At 47.2% G+C, this 17,420-nt stretch overlaps 1 protein-coding gene across 4 annotated transcripts in view; it reads right to left on the reverse strand.

The window, feature by feature from the left end:
* Positions 1-1,082: 1,082 nt before the first annotated feature.
* RBM33 (RNA binding motif protein 33) overlaps positions 1,083-17,420 on the reverse strand; it is a 145,245-nt gene continuing 128,907 nt past the window's right edge. For all 4 annotated transcript variants that reach the window (XM_072776844.1, XM_072776841.1, XM_072776840.1 and 1 more), the window contains 3 exons: positions 15,638-15,826; positions 7,754-7,842; positions 1,083-7,467 (listed from right to left, as the gene is read on the reverse strand). In XM_072776844.1, the coding sequence (XP_072632945.1) occupies positions 7,419-7,467; positions 7,754-7,842; positions 15,638-15,826 (327 nt within the window). In that variant the 3' untranslated portion in view covers positions 1,083-7,418. The remainder of the gene's footprint in view (positions 7,468-7,753; positions 7,843-15,637; positions 15,827-17,420) is intronic.

Consider the following 17,420-nt stretch of genomic DNA (forward strand, 5'->3'; position numbering starts at 1 on the left):
TCCAGCAGGGACACTTGTCAGCGAGGCCGTTACCGATGCCAGCAGAGGAGCCCAGGCCTCTACTGCCCATCCTCCTGCGGCCGGTCCTGCCTGCAGGGGCACCATGTACATCCTCTCCGTGTTGGCCTTTGTCAGGAGATCAAAGGAGGTACCATGCAGAGGTCAAACGAAAGTGACAGCTGCTCATGAGCGAGAGCACAGGTTTTGTCTCATGAAGGGCAGGAAGACCTGAGTCCAGTTAGCCAGTGTCACCTGCCCAGCTCTAGGGGCTTTGTGGGCCGGCATAGATCACCCCTCACCATTCCGCTTGATCTTCAACAACAGGCCTCCTTCCTACAGGTATGACAAACTGGTTTCCAGAGCTGAGGACAGGTGCAGCCACCGGGTGCCTCCCGCCTCAATCCCATGCAGACACCCACGTTGGGCCCAGCACAGGGTATGTGCGCACCAACACCTAGGTCTCCTCTCAAAGGTATCCTCAAATGGGGTGGGGTGGGGTGGGGTAGGGCGGGGGGTTATTTTCAAATGACTTTTTCAGAACAGATCAGAATTTATGAGCCATCTGTAGCGACATGGCATGTACAGATGATGCACAACAGGGACGAGGGACGCCCAGCGGTGGGCACCATGCGACTTCCCAAACAGAAGCTGGGCATCACAGGCAGAGGTCGCACGCACGGAGATACTATGCATGACTGGTTTTGCCCATCTTCACTGTTCATCAGTAGCCTCAGAGCACTAATGTCCTCTGAAAAGTTCTAACAATTACTTGTAACATCATAAAAATGTAAAAAGAAAATAAAACTCCCCCACTTCCAACAACAGAAAACACCATCTGTTCCGGCCTCTGCAGACCACAGGATGTGGATGAAGACACTGGCGCTGACCTTCCCACGGGTCCACCCACCAGAGGCCGTTTCCCAGCCGACACCTACAGCACAGGGGAACACCTCTGGGGGGGGGGGGCCTGCGGATACCCCCACTCCTCGGGGGGACACCACCCCAGCCTCTGTCCACATGGCTAAGATGGGACATGGACCGCATCTGAGTGGCAAGAGAAAGGAAAAGCTACAGAACAAAAGTAAGAACTGCAAAGTCTTTTATTAACACATCTTTCGAATTACAAACAGTTCCAGACACGTCTCGGTATGGAATCACACAAATGATACACACACAATACATTTTTCCAACCATGTCACTACTGTTCTTCACACATATTCCTGATAGAGCTGTCACAGTGATTAGCACAAAGTGAAAAACGGGGTAAGGCAAGGCAACGTCATTTCCCACAATGGTAAGTGCAGTGTTTGGTAGAAAACATGGAGGAGACCAACCCAGAGGAAAGCAATAGGCAACCTCTTGGTTTGTGAACTCTCAATGCACTCCCAATAAACACAGCGTCAGGCTCCACCTCGGAGCTGCACAGACCAGCTCGGCAGCGCGTGCGCATTACGGTTAGGAAGGATCACAGCGAGAGCAGTAACAAAGGGTCAAACAGGCCGCCACTTCCAGTGGAAAACTAGGCGCGCCACAACTAACACTGAACTCATGCACAAGGGTCCTGCAAAAGTAGAGGGGTGAAAACAAGGGGGTGATTAATCACACGCCTCCCACCGGCGGTACGATGCTGGCATCTGGGGGTGCCACACGCTCCTACAAGTCAAACTGCAAAATAATAGAATTCAGATGTTATTCTCTCCAACACAGACCTGGGGGAACAAAGCACGAGTAAACACCTGTCAAAGCAAAGGATGAGAGGCAATCGAATTTAAACACAGTGCAAAAATATTCACAACATTCTCATACCCCCTCCCAGAGAGGAATTCTAAATGCTAAGACTGGACACAGGAGCAAGAAAAGAATGTAGCACCAACAGCAAAAGAAGTCCATCACCAAAGGAGGGCCGGGAGGAGGAGGTAAGGGCATCCAGAGATGAGGAAGTCAAAGAAAAGGATTTTCCGAAAGGGAAAGGCACTCTCAGTGGTGGCTGGGGGTGGGGTGGGGTGGGGTGGGGTGGGGTGGGGGCGGGGGGGGGGTTGGGCAACGGAAGTGCAAGAGAACAGGAAGGAGGGGGGCAAGTGGAGGCCAGGGCTGCAGGCCGCCCAGGACGGCAGCGCCACCCACCAGAGGAGGGACGGAACGGTTTCAGGCTTCGCTCTTCCTGAACCTAGAAGTTAAAGTGTGGAATTAAAGACGAAGGCGGAGAGTTAAAATCCTCACAGAGGAAAAGCAAGTCTGGATCCCATCCTGTAAAAAGCAAAGATGGATTATAAATACAAAGGATCACTTGCTCTTCGGCTGAGAGTATGAGCGTGTTGCGTGTGTGCTGGTTCCAACACCTAGTTATGTATTCCAAGGCAATACTGCAAAACACTCAGTCCTTTAAAATCAGGGTCCACTATCTGTGCCCTTACGATGACAACTAATTCTAAAAGGAAATCATGCTGAAAGAATGTCAAGGTCTACTTTCTAGAGTATACTAATTACTAAATACAGAATATATCAGAATAGCACATCTGTCCACTCTCTGCAATGGACTAAAAATTTAAAACTACAGTTTCCTCATAAAAGGCCTGTATTTTTCTACATACATTTTTAAATTAGTAAAATAAAACAGAGCAAAACACCAACACGATCTTTTTACATTTTAGTTGGTTAGAAATAAAAGTGAAAAGCAACTTCTCACTATCAATACCTGCTCTACCTGCCCATCTTAATGAAAAGATTTCCTACCACAACACGGCACAGAAAAGAGTTAAGATTCATAAAAACATTCTCTAGAAAAAGCAGGTTACAAAGTGTAAAATCAATGATCCTTCCCAACCATACGCTACCAGAAGAAGGTATACCTGGGATCCAATATGAATCAGTGAGTTTTGCTTTGGTTCTAGGACACAAAACCATGGGCGCTTTAAATGACGACAATTAAATAGGTTGCAAAAAAACCTTACACAAAATCCTTAGGATTTACTAGTGAATCAAGGCCAAACGCCTTTGGAGAGTTCATATCTACGAATGTCCAAAATAACACTTCATTCACAAGTTTTAAATATAGTTGAAAAGGTTACTCGAAATGCTCATTAAACACAGTAAAATATCTAAACTTTCCCTTACGTGATCTAAACTCCTGTGGCTTCTTTCATGGGAGAGGCGAGGGGAGGGCAGACAACGTCTCCTGGTCTGGGTTCTATCACCCACCCCCTCCCACCACCATTCAGGAAATTCCCTTTTAGAATAATGTCACTTCAAAATGTGTAAAGAACCAAGGGCTACCTCTGAGAAGTCCCTTCCCAACTCCAAATAAATAAGCAAAAAAAGGGAGGGGGGGAAATGACTCTACCTGACTAAAGGGAAGTAAGATTAGGTCTCCCAGTGAATATGTGAAACCACAACAAGTCCTGCAAGCAGGAAGGAGGAAAAATTAAAAATGACCCCGAGGAGGGCAGTAGGGTAGGCAGGGGGCCCAAAGCCATTTGCTGAGGGCAGCACAGGCCGCCCAGGGATGGGCTTCCTGACACCAGGCGTGTGGGCTTTCTGGGGAACTAAGCAGGACGAGGGGCTCGAGGGTGTTCCAGGCACTCGGCACCCAGGCTACTACATTAGCCCACCTGTCCACCACAGGGTCCCTGTCAGTCCAGTGGTCTACCTGCATGGTGAGCTTACCTTCAATTAAATAACAAATAAATTAATAATAATAATTAAAAAAAAATAAACAGAACAAAACAGAAACCACAAGCCAAAAGAAAAATGAAAGAAAGAAAAAAAAAAAAGAATGGAAGTGACAGGTTCTCAAAACCAACCCTCTGAGCAAGGCCCTGCCTCCGTGCGTCTCCTCCATCTCCTCCATCGGAGCCAGTCCAGCCTCCTCCTGAGGAAGAGCTCAAGGCCCACGCAGGGAAGGTGGTTGGTTCTCCCTGATGGGGACACCCTCCCATCCCCCAGTGAGAGCTGTCTGCTTGCCCACCCTCCTGTGTCTCTCAGCTTAACTGGCTGACTCGTCTTTAAAGAGTCAGCATGTTAAAAGTTCATTATAATCCTTAAAACAATTCTTTCATTCTGAAAACTCTCCTCTCCCCCTGCCTGTGGTTCCTCACTCCCTCCACCCTAGACAGCTCTCCCCTTCCATGGGCAACAAAGTGTTCCGTTTGCAAATTAAGCAAAATGCTCTTTGAAAGAAGACCCTTGGGTGCAGGATTGAAGCTCTGCCACAATTTAAAAATGCTACAGAACCAAGCATAAACAATTGTTTATCCAGGACCATTACAAATTAAGAGAAGAACGACCCAAATGAAAAGTAGTTATTACAAGGCCCCCCAACCCTTCCACTACCCCCCTGGGGCAAGGGCACAGGCATCTTCTTAGGATGCTGCCTGTCTAGAAGGGGTGGGGGACCCTCAACATTTCTTTTGGTGGTGGTGGGGGGGGGGCGGGGGGACAGGATTTCTCCTTTAGAAAAGTATCAGTAGAAGGACTTAACAAAAGTGGCCAGACCAACGGTAATGCAAGGTTATGCTCAGATAGCGGCTACGTGATCTTATATTACAGCACAAAATCAAAACAAGACAATGCAAAAAGAAAAAGTAACTTGGCTCCACATAATTACCTATTATGTTTACCTTATGCGATAGATTATTTACTGACTTTAAGCTTCTTGAATTTGGGAACAAATAATACACAGGTCAGGATAAATGTATTGACTTACTACCATCTTTATAAAAATCGAATATACACACAAACACATCAACAGTTATGGAACTGTATCCATGAAACTTTGATAAGACAACACAAAAGAACTAACAAAGAGCTAAGATTGTTGCTGAATTGAAAGCATCTCCAATAACATTTTAAATTTAAAAGGTCCATATTTACATAGTATGTTAAATGCTTCTGCATCTCATTTTAAATGCATGATAAATAAAGAACAAAGATAATGGTTGCAACAGATCTTCCAAGAGGGTTCAGCTGTCGGTGGTCTGATGTCACTGCGGAAAGTGTATCGACCTTGGAAATAACGTTACTTCCTAATTCTGCTTCTTTCCTTTTCCGCAGTCCCCTTCCAGGAAACCTAAGCCTCTGCTCCTGGGCCAGGGGAACGGGGAGCCTGACAGGGGGCCGTTCCCGACGGCACACAGACTGGGAGCGGGGCCTTCTAACTGCCTGGCCCAAGGCTTTCAAGAATCACAGCAAGAGAAAGATTCCGTGTGTGCAGTTAGAGACACACACGTCCCGGACACGCGTGTCCTACTCAGACAATGACAAAAGCAGATCTTACAGTAGCCACAAGGTCTGTGTTCAACAGTGGCGCCCACGCCACGCAGGACGGCTTAGTTTATCATTACTAACTAGAAAAACAGTGTTTCTGTGCCTACTTTCCAGAGACAAGGTGCTTTTCGGGTTCAAGACCACAGCACACTCAGACTATCCCATTTTATGGCATCAATTGGTCCTCGGTGATACAGGAAGTCCATCAACTGAAAGCCTGCCCATTGCCCAGCGTGGGAAGGTTGTCTGCGGCTCTCTTACCAAGAGCTTCCAGGCTAGCAAGTATGTTACTTCAACACAGCTCTCTGGGGACCGAACCAAATCATCTATGCTTTTTCAATACATAAACACACCCATTACTACTTGTGACCACAGTGGACAAGACAGCCCATGTCAACCAGCTGAGGGCGGGTACACAGCACTACGGGAACCCCTCCACTGGAGCACCGAGGCAGGCCCACACACACCACCTTCCACAGCTCCATCAGGGGCCTTCGGGAACCTGGGAGGCCAGGCACCATAGCCAGAGTCTATTCTAGTGGACCCTACAAGTGCCCATTTGTTTCCTGGCACCAAAATCTTCTGAAAAGTAGCCACCAACAACCACCTTCATTTTCCAGGCTCACTCTTTCCACAGGATGCCATTTCAGAATCAACGCTGCAGTCAAGCCTCACCAGGCCTGGACACTCTCCCCAGCTCGGGTAACTTAAACTGAAAGAATATAAAATGTCACTGTGGAAACCAGCTGACACAGCCCCCACCAGAAGGCGGAGAGGCAGGAAGACGCCTGGCCACGGGGGCTACAGCAGGTCTACGCTCAGCTAACCAGAATCTCTTCTAATTCTACTAATAAACCTGACATGAAATCTTAGGTATAAAATACAGCTAAAAAGTCTGAGTATGCCCTAGTATCTAATACTTGCTCAAATAGTTCAGGTCCACATTAGAATAAATCCAGAACAGTGAATCTCCTTCATGAGCAGAAATACAATAAGGCACTTTTCAAACATTTGCCCAGAACGAATTTTACTAAAGAAAGGCTGCTTTATGGGGAATAAGGGTCTCGCCTAAGGGAACCTACCCAGAACTCCTCAAGTGGGTTCGTGGCGATACGGACACATTTCGGGTTGGCGTTGGGCTTCGTGGCCCCGATGAGGCAGCCATCCCTCACACACACACTCCATGAGGGTGGCCTGCTCCTAGTCTGCAGAAGGATAGCACAGCCCTGCTCAAAGGGCCTTCAAACACAAGAAGTTAATCAAAGCAATGATAGCAGGTTCCCAAAGAATGTCACAGGTCACCGAGCCAGGGACACAAATACGCCCCTCTGGGCTGCATTTAAAAGAGGAAAACCACCCCACACAGGTCTGTGAGCCTCAGGCCACCCATCCACCTCCATGGCAGATCCGCGGGGCAGCCCACAGGCAGGGGATGCCAGAAGGCCCAGAGAGGCGGGACAGGGTCTACCAAGACTGCTGCCTTCTTCGGGGAGGGTGTAAAGGGGTGGGGAGGCCCCTCTGGAACTGGGAATACACAGTCGGTGCTTTCGGAGTATTCACAAGAAGCAGAATCTGCCACACAATTGGCACCATTCCCAACCACCCTCATACCCTGCTTCCCAGGATATACAACTGTCAATCATCATCACCCACATTTGAATCTAGGTTTTTCCAAGAGCCTTTTGAGGGCTTTCTGAGAAGACAGCGCAAGGTACGCTTGGTTGGGTAAACACTTGTCTAGCCTGCACTGAAGATAAGTGCAACCATTATCAAGTATTCTTTGCTGTGAGAAACTACTTAGAATTTGTGACGTTAATGTTCCTTCCTGACTCTAAGTCACTGTGATCGATCCCACAGTACGATCACGAAGAACAATGTCTACATGCATTGTGAGCACTTCGAAAACAAAAGCAAACGAAAACTGTAGTTGTCGGTGGTGACAACAGAACGTGAAGCAGTCTAACAGCAAACCCCAGTCCGCCATGTCCCCAAGTTCAGCTCTGCTGGAATCAGCGCCGGACCATCCGGCACTCCGGACAACAGTTACGCAAGACTGAGGGCGGAGAGGCCTGCGCTCGCGGGGATTGTGCGCTGCAGCTTCCTGAAGAAATGCCACAGCGTGTGTACAGTGTCAGGTCAGCGTCTCCTGCTAGAAATCACTCAACGATCAGGGCCACGTTTATGTGGGACAAATCTATCATGTGCCTGTGGAAATGCAAAGAAACAGTCAGAACAAGCAAACTCCACATGTCCCCAGTCAACTTAAGGTAAAAACTAAGGTAAAATGATGGGTCCGGATTAACGAAAATTCTATAACCATGCAGACGGAGACCAACAGGACAACAAGGGTTGGTGACCCACATTAGGAAGGGTGCGCTGCGTGCACCCTTTATGCACTACTGTGCACAGCTGCCCTGGCAGAGAGCAAACGCCATGGAAAAGTTCTCCCACCCACTCCCACATCACCCTGATCACGGAATACACTGGCTACCTGTGGAATTTCTGTTGAAACGCTAATGCATGAGCTGGTTCCTTGAACTTAGCTATGGCTTTCCGTTGCTGGGGAAGCATCTGTAAACTCTAGAAGAAGAAAACAGAAAAACATTTTAATATCATGTTTTATGTGTTGAGAAGAAAAGAAAAAAAGAAAAGAAAAGAAAAAGAAAAAGAAAAAGAAAAAGAAAAAGAAAGAAAGGAAAGAGAAAACACCCAATGTATTTATACATTAGCTTTAACACAAAGTTTAAGTCCAGGATGACATTTGGATCATTAAAGAAAACTGTACCTCCCTAGCAATTTTTATCTTATCCAGAGTATCTATCCCAAAACAGTCATTCCCATGAGTAGCATGTATATCCTTCCAGCCTGGTGTTAAGACCTTCCATCACCTGGCCACGTGAGCCACTCCGTCTTCTCCCTCAACCCACCTTGTGAGTCTTGGTGGCAGACAGTTGTGGAGAGTCACTTCCTGTCTGCATGCCATTTTGCCAGGGGATCCTCTGTGTGGCCCTCACTAATAAGCTTTTTAAAGAGCAATACTCATCACACAGGAGGAAACTGCCATTTAGCAAGGGGACCCAACAATTACCACTAGGGTAAACTGAGGCTTTTACATATCTAGCTGGTCACATTTTGCACTTAGAAGTGGATCACTGAGTGACATCGCAAATTAAGTCTTCAGGAGCAAGAGCAACCATCACAGGCAGCTACTCTGCAGTGAAAACCAAGTTATTCTGTGAAGAAGACATGGAAAGAAATGATCCATCGGGTGACAAGAATCTTATTGTCTGAAAAGCAAGCACTGTCAAGAGGTAACTTGTACCTAGTCCTCACACTGGCCCTGAGGAGGACGCACACACGGCTCTGAGTTTTCTCTGAGGCCTTGGGGTCTAGGATCCCAGGATCTGTGAAGGACAGGTCAAAGGAAGAGACCTTGTGATCCATCAGCCAATCCCACTCTCAAGCGCCTAATGCTTCCCAAGCATCCTGATGATGCAGGCAGCTCAGCACGTGTATCTGGGGCACTGAGCAGGTTCCAGCCTCTGCAAAGGGCAGGGCATGCGGCAGCTGAAACGGAACACTGGCTCCCTGCAGGACACACTGCCTCGATGCCTCAGGATAGCACACAACTCGATGCCTCAGGGTCTGAGCTTCTGTCTGCCAGAAAAAATAACTGATGCTAACATATGACCCTTAGAAGCATTGACCTATGTGGGTATTTAGTTTTAAAACATTTGTCAAAGATCTACAATGGAAACACACAGCTAAAAATACCACGTACTCTTCATTTCAGTAACCACAGAACGTCTAACCAGTGAACACCACTGGGAGAGCTCTAAGTAAGCACCCACCTCCCCAAAGTCACCTTTCAGTGCTTCACAAAGAAATAAACTGTTTCAAGTCTCCCCATTACACAGGTGTGTACACAGACCACTTGTAGTCGTCACCAGAGCCCCACCCGAGGACTCCTCCCTGACCTGACTAGGTGCACGGGCAGCCCTCGGGGAGCACAGAGCTGTGTCTGCCCGCCTGGTGTGCTGAAGTGAGCTTAGCAGAATTCTAAATCTTTCTTCTTCTGTGGATATAAAAACTGGAAGCAGAAGAATTTACTGATGATGATTAAAGTTACTGTTAACAGCACAAGAAAAGTGCCATAACGTGGTCTTTAATGACTGTCATCGACTTCTCCCTGGGTGCACCCTCAGCATGCGGCTTCCCCAGCCTCGGAGACACACCCAAAGTATGGGGCAGAGGCCCGCTTTCTCTTCCAAGCCGCCAGTCTCATCTGGCTGCTCACTCCCAGGATGGATGAGTTCTGGCTATTGCCACTCTGAAGCTCTGACACCAGGTGACCCCAGCACCTGCACACAGCCCATAGCTAGGCCCTTCCTCCTGGTCCTGTGTGTGCCTCTGGACCAACCACAGGGCTCGAGGGGCAAGAGTGGCGCCCCCACAGTGACACACCTCATGAGGGAGTCAGGAGAACTTACCTAAATTTACCTCGTCTAAAAATAAAAGAACTTTATTTGGAATTGACAGGAAAAACTAATTTATGATATCACAAGTAATTATTCACTCTACAATTCACAGAATCTGGACTCTGAAAATACCATGCTTTTTTTCTGAGGAAAGAATATGTTTCTACATTTCTAGAGTGATTTCCTTGGGGTGACTTCACAATGTGAAATGAAGGCATGAAGCTTCATTTTTACCATTTACCACATAAAATGGTAAAATGCCTGATGCAAGAGCATGTATTTGTACCTAAGGAGTTTAAACCTCAGTCTGACTGAGGAGATGCCAGTCAGGACATGGCCAGCTGAAATTCCTAAGGACCGGCCTGGTTCTCAAGGAGTCAGCATAGGTAATGAGGACACAGCCTTAAATGTGCTTATCTGTTCCCCTCTATCTACATTTTTGTACCTTCTTTTAAATAACAAGTATTTTCTAGATACAAGACTGAGTGTCAGGAAGTGTCTGACCTACCAAAATAAGAGCTACTAGTAATTTCTGTATTGGGAGCAGGGAAGTAGACACTTCACCGAAAGCCAAAAGCCTTATTTCTGTTCACAGGCTTCCACTTTGAGGTTATATACATCTACGGATCAGTACCATACATCCATACAGTTAAACACCAATTCACCCAGAGGAAAGCCAAATTCACGTTTCTCCAGGCCCCTACCACAGGTGCCATGCTGGCACACAGGCGGAAAGCGAACACCAACTTTCATCCTGACGCCTCATTTTCAGAGGTAAGACGCCTTTGCTTCACTTCCCGAAAACAGGTAACTGCCCTTCTTTATGTAGCAAAATGCAAGATGAAACCCCTTGGTTGGCAGCTGCCTGCTCGGACACCCTGCTACCCTACCGGGGGCCAGCTGTCCGGCCCTGATGGGCTCTGACAGCCCACAGCTGGATCCCAGGGAAGGTCCGTGTTGCTCTGAGCCCCAGGCACCTTCCCTTGTTAGAAGTTGCTTCTCCTTCCAGAAAGAGCCGGTGTGCCTGTGCACACGCTCAGAGAAACGAAAATATTATGGAGACGCTAACAGGGTTCTGAGGCCCTGAAAATCTGTTTAAACTTCTTCCCCTTCCGGGGTACCTGGCTGGCTTCATCAGTGAAGCGTCTGCCTTGGCTCAGGTCATGATCTCAGGGTCCTGGGATCCAGCCCCACATCAGGCTCCCTGCTCAGCGGGGAGCCTGCTTCTACCCCCTCTCCCTCTGCCCCTCCTCCGGATCATGCTCTCTTTCACATATATAAATACAATCTTAAAAGTAAGCAAGTAAACTTACTGCATGAGAACAGTCCCACTGCAGCCCTGACCCAGACACCCGCGGGTGGGCCACTTCTGTGGCCCGTCCAACAGCCACAGAGAGTACAGAAGGCTCCCCCTTGTGGGCTGGCACCACCAACCTGATCCTCCCTGTGCCCAGCAGGCCTATGCCCCCTCATGGCACAGGGTGCCCACAGAGGCGGACAGCACCAAGGGCAGGCAGCCGACATGCTCACACTGTCAGTCAGGCCCTGCTCCCGGGCCTCCCACATGCATGCGTGCCACCACCACAGGCTGCTTTGGTGCCCAGCCAGTGTCCTCCTGAATCCCAACGTGCCGCACATCCACCTGTGATTCCACCTGTGATTCCGCGTGCCCCGGGGCCTGTTGCTCGTGCTGACTCGGTGCAGGTACATTCCCATAGTCCGTGCCACTGACGCTGCTGTCCAGCTTCCCTCCTGCAGGACAAACCTGCCCTTTGGAACCCATGCAAGCTCTTCAGAGCTCCCGTGCTGTCACACTGGTCTCCTGAAAATCCCTTCTTCCTTTGGGTTACTGCCACAGTGTTTTCAGGACTTTGCCCAATATGGCTCCAAATCCCGTGGCTACGCCTTTATTCTCCTTACACCTTGTGGCGTGAGTCTGTCCTAAGTCTACACTGACTGCACCTAGAGCTTTTTCTCCCAAATGTCCTGAACTTCAAAACTGAACTGCTTTCACTCAAGATTCCAACCTTTTCTACTTCAGCGACCAACCCCCCACAGTGGGTCAGAACGAACTGCATCTTCAGAACAGGTCAAATGCCCCTACATGAGCCAACCTCACAGAACCGCTCAAAGGAGCACTGCCACACTGCAAGGACAGAGCTGCACTCCAGAACTGCAGTGTCCAGAGGCAGCAAGTAAATGTGCGGGACCTAGAAGGCTGTCCAGCACCCCCACATCCCCACCGAGAGCATACACATGGCCATGGGGTACACCTGCTGCACACCTTGTCCTGTCTTGCTTGCCACCCCTCGAGGGCTATGTGGAGGCTGCCCGTCTCTCCTATCCCCCCAGGACTGCCAGGGTGTGAAGGGACAGTCACAAAGGAGTGGTGATGAGAGTCTGAAGAAAAAGCCCAGACTCACAAAGGAGAAGTGCTCCCTCCAAGAGTTACACATCAAGAACTGGCAACATCAGGACTTGCCCCCAAAGCCTAGTCTCAGAGCCTGACCCCAGTGGTGACTCTGGCTGCACGGTGAGGGGTCACTTCTACTCTTGCCCAGCTCAGGTGCTGCTCCCATGACTGCTACTGGGAGAAGTGAATAGAGAGCGGCAGAGAAGATGTGCACGACTGTTGTCAACACAGCTGACAGTGATAACGACGGGGAACTGGTTACAGATTCTCATTAAATGATTTCAAACCTTCTGCTTTTGTGAGCAAACTACTTTTTTGTTTTTACAACAGGACATTTATAGGATAACAAATTTTTCTTCTTGGCACAATTTTAGGCACAACCTAGCAAACAGGGAAATAAAGACAAGCAAAAAAGCCACAGGTGTTTTAAGTAGCTTACTTCCTGACCTGAAGAGTCCCCTTGGCTTCCGTGTTTCAGGACAGAGCAAGAGGTCAGGTCACTCCTGCGGGAAGCTGTGCAAATCACTAGAGAGCAGCTGGGTGTGTGCTCAGCTGCCCATAGTGCTCATGGGCCCCCCTGTGGTCCCCTGCCCTCCCTATGAGCAAGATGCAGGTGCCTCCCAGAGTCTGGGGATCCAAAGCAGAGCCTTTTCTGAGATGTGGACTCGTGCAACATAGCTACAAGTGAGCACCACGTGGCTCTCACTGGGCCATCTTCCCTGAAACTCTGAAACACACCCCTTACTTCTCATGCCACTGCCACCTTCAGGTTGCAACATTTCTACAAAATCTTGCCATTTTTTCTTATTCTGTAAACAATGAGCCAATACAGAATTTTAAAAAGGACTTTGTAGAGAGGCTTCTGAGTACTGTGTACAGGGATTTGGCACTAGTCTGAGAGAAACGTGCTCATCGAGGCCTGCCGCCACACTGGGAAAGCCTCTCGTATACCGCAGTTTAAGAAGCAGAGCTTGCATGTTGTCACTGTCATTTCCTCTCATTTAAAGCCCCCAAAGGGGGATCCCTGGGTGGCTCAGTGGTTTGGCGCCTGCCTTTGGCCCAGGGCGTGGTCCTGGAGTCCCAGGATCGAGTCCCGCGTCAGGCTCCTGGCATGGAGCCTGCTTCTCCCTCTGCCTGTGTCTCTGCCTCTCTCTATCGTGAATAAATAAATAGAATCTTAAAAAAAAAAAAAGATTTAAAGCCCCCAAAGAACAGGAGCCTTCCTGCTCTAGACACCACCACTTGCTGTGACACCAAGTGTACACGAGGTGGTGCCAGAGTCCAGGCACACAGAAGCTCAACACCAACTCTTCCTCCCGCCAGGACTGCAGAAGGCCAACCACAGAAGGCCTGGATTAGCCAGCATCATCCCTTCCAAGTGTATTTATACTTAAAGCATAAGTGACTCTTGTTATAAAGGTCTCTGTAAAATGTATAGTTAATATCACTCTTCAGCTCTCTAACATTGGAAGGGACTTGTTTATACTTGTTAGATTTTTGTTGTTGTTGTTGTTAAGAAACTTGACATTTTGTGAATGTGGTGCTTAAATATTTATAAACTCACCCTCAAAATCATCCTATGGGACTAGGACTGGCATGATGCACATACTCTGCTGTGTTCCCCAGGGTGGGAGAAGAGGTCCTTCTGTAAGCGCTAAATACATCATCCCAGGGGTTTCTTCAGGGGCAGATGGGCCCTCACCTTCCACCCCATTGTAAAGGTAACTGATATAATCTAGAGAATTCATTCTCCCCTTCCTAGCTTCCTCTTGCTTTCTAATTAGAACAAGGCATTAAATAATCCAACCCTGTTTCTGTTTGGCTTTTAGTTCCCTCAATCAAACTTTATTTCCAACAGAATGATCTCTAATCCTTTTCATAAACAACAACAACAACAACAAAAAGGGCCATTTAAGAGATCTATAAGCCCCAATGCAAAATGCAAAATTCAAGTGTTAAGATGAGTACACTGAGGTTAGGTGACTTAGCAACAGCTCCAAGCAGCCACTGGCTCTCACTCATTGTGTTGAGAAGCAAGTAGCAGCACTATTCAGACCTGAAAACTGTATTTCAGTTGAGGACACTCCAGAGAAATATCAAGACTACCTGTGAGGAAGCAAAGCCACGATCATTAGCAGGTCACATGTGGAAAGCGGCCATGCTGTCACCTCCCGGGGACACGAGACTGCCCATGAGCTCTCCCAGGGAACACCAGTCCTCAGAACTCCCACAGGAGGCTCTGGTTTATTAGTCTGGATTCACTGCTACACTGTTACTGGAGCCCATTCTCCACCACCATTTGTGGGAGAGTCTCAGACCAGGATAAGCACCTGTTCATGAACCTACGATGCTCCGCAAACTGATCCCCGTTGTGATGACCTGTGCGAAGGGGCTGCCTGTGAAGGCAGTGCAAAAGCCCCAGATAACGGACAGCTGTCTCTGGCCACACCACTGCAAGAGACTATACTGAAAATGGAAGCTCAAATTCTTGGTTAACTTTCTCTTATGACACACAAATAAAAATTAACCCTAACCATATCCCTGGGAATCGAAAGGTGGAAGTCGCTATGCCTGAACAGGGAAAGTTTTGGAAGAGATTTCATCCATGCCTCACGTTCAGAGACTCAACAGTAGCAGATTTCAAACATGTTAAGAATTATTTGTATCAACTCTAGTCTGAAAATGTAACCCCATTCACTCATGTAGCAAGAGGCTATAAAACATCCTGAAAGGAAAGCATGCAGAAATCTGACAGTCACACTCCACCTCCTGACCATGCAGGATGTGTGTGACCCAGTGCTGATGGCATCTGGGATGGGAGGGGGTAGGGGGAGGCCAAATGCAGGACCACAGGACCAGAGAGACACAGGGCTCAAGGAAAACCAGGACCACCCACTTCCCTAATGGTTTACCTACAGGACTCTAGAAGATGCAGATTTCAGGGGTTTAAATGGAGAATTCTGTTTACTACAGAACTGAAGCCATATCTGCAGCCTGCTTGTCAGAGATTTTTTAAGCATTTAGAAGTAACTCATTTTAAGATTAAGAGATCAAAATATAGTATATGTTACTTCATGTCTGTAAAATCTAAACCAAGTTTCATAGCTGATAACATGTGAGCTATTTCTGGAAATTAAGGTCAAGAAGGCCAAATGCTTTACAAGTTTTAAGTTGTTACAAACAAAAGTGTATTACAGAACAAAAAATATAGATGTATAGGTGCCTATGTGAACTTTAGGATAATATGAGGATTTCAAAGGATAATTGTTCAGTTGGCAAAGTTATTTCATAAATTTCATGACTGAGCACCTAAAAATTTCCAAATAACTGAACTCTAAAGCAAGAGTTCTGATATCAGGGATGCACAGTAAATAAAATATGTGTCTTTCTTCTTAAATATGTTATTTTAACAGGAAATACCAACACAAAGGGAACTTAAATCAAGACATAACTGAGTCCTAGGAAGGGGCCCCAGGTGACCCACCTGAATGGGGCCTACTGACATGAGTAGGTTCTTCAGCTGGACATCAGTAGTGGACGAAGAAAGCCCTTCAACAGACACGACACAGGGCTGAGGCTTACACTCCACCACGCGGAGGTTCTGCTTGTTCGGCATCAGGCGCCCCCGGCCCATCGGTCCTGCCACCCCTCGTCCTCTCCCGTGCATGATGACCTGGCAACAACAGAAGTACTATGTGACTTTCCAGTTGTGGGGTTATTTCCCACAGAGAGTAAGATTATAAAAGTGATCAAACAACTCAGAATCCATTAAAATAGACGATAAGCTACAGGATCTTGTGTATTTTTCATCCACTACCACAGCAGGGTTTAATGTCTAAATGAAACCAAACCCAGCAAATCTGGATAGAGGCAAGGAAGGAAGGAGAAGTAGCTAAGTGTGGATCTATCTTGGTACTAAGCACCAAGTATGGTATGAGTAAGTACCTTCTGTGTAAGCACCATTTGCAGATGAAGCAGGAGGATCAGAGGGGTTGAATAACTTATTTGGGTCTGGTCCTAATAGCCCTAGAGCCCAAATCTCTCCCAGCATACTCCAGGCCACATCAGTGGGGATTGGTGCCATCACACAGCCTCCACAAGCCACAGTATTAAGTACCCAAGTCTCCTTGTGACTCTGCGTAGCTGGTACCCTGAGAACCTAAAAGGCAGGTTCCATAGCTGGGGTCACTTCCCAGCTGCCGCACACCACAGTCCCACACGCTGCAAGTTTCTACAGAGCTTTAACAACACCAAAAAAATCCAAGCTGCAGCAATGCCCATGTGCCCACCCCCACCACAGTGATGATGTCACTGGCTTAAGGCAGGTCCCAGACCTTAGGAGTTTCTTAAGTTGCCCAAGGGTTCAAAACCATTGTTCTGGGATCCTTTAAAGAAGAGGAGATAGCAGAATCCTTCTGGTATTTTCTAATTAGAAAATTAGATACAGCACCAAGTGCCAAGTGCTTTCTCTAAAACAAAACTCCTCCTCTGCAGGGTAGCAGTGAAATGAAGGCACCAAAATTCCTCTTGGGAAGTAAGTTTTTGAAAAGTACAAAAAGATATTACAAGAGATATCACACTGGAAAACACATCAAAAAATGCATGCAAACCACATCAATAAGATAAAGGATAAAAACCATATGATTATTTCAATATGCAAAGAAAGCATCTGACAAAGTACAACATCTATTCATGATAAGAAGCAACAACATAGGTCTAGAGGGAATATACCTTAACATGATAAAGGTTATATATGAAAAACCCATAGCCAACATCATCCTCAATGGGGAAAAACTGAGAGCTTGCCTCCAGAGGTCAGGAACAAAACAGGTTCATTGTCACCACTTCGATTCATCACAGTACTGGAAAGTCCCAGCCTCAGCAATCAGACAAGCAAAAGAAATAAAAGGCATCCAAACTGGTAAGGAAGAAGCAAAACTCTATTTATAGATGACATGATACTACATATAGAAAACCCAAAAGACTCCAACAAAAAACTACTAGAACTGATAAATGAACTCAGTAAAGTCGGAGGATACAAAATCAATGTATAAGAATCTACTGCATTTCCATATACTAATAATGAAACAACATCACGAGATATTAAGAAAACAATCTAATTATCGTGAACAAAGGAAGAAAGGGTATCCAGTGGGAAAAAGTCTCTTCAACAAATGGTGTTGGGAAACTGGACATCCACATGCAGAAGAAAGAAAGTGGACCACTTTCTTAGGCCATACACAAACATATACTCAAAATGGACTAAG

The sequence above is a fragment of the Canis lupus genome, chromosome 15 (assembly GCF_048164855.1).
Source record: "Canis lupus baileyi chromosome 15, mCanLup2.hap1, whole genome shotgun sequence".
Taxonomy (NCBI): Eukaryota; Metazoa; Chordata; class Mammalia; order Carnivora; family Canidae; genus Canis; species Canis lupus.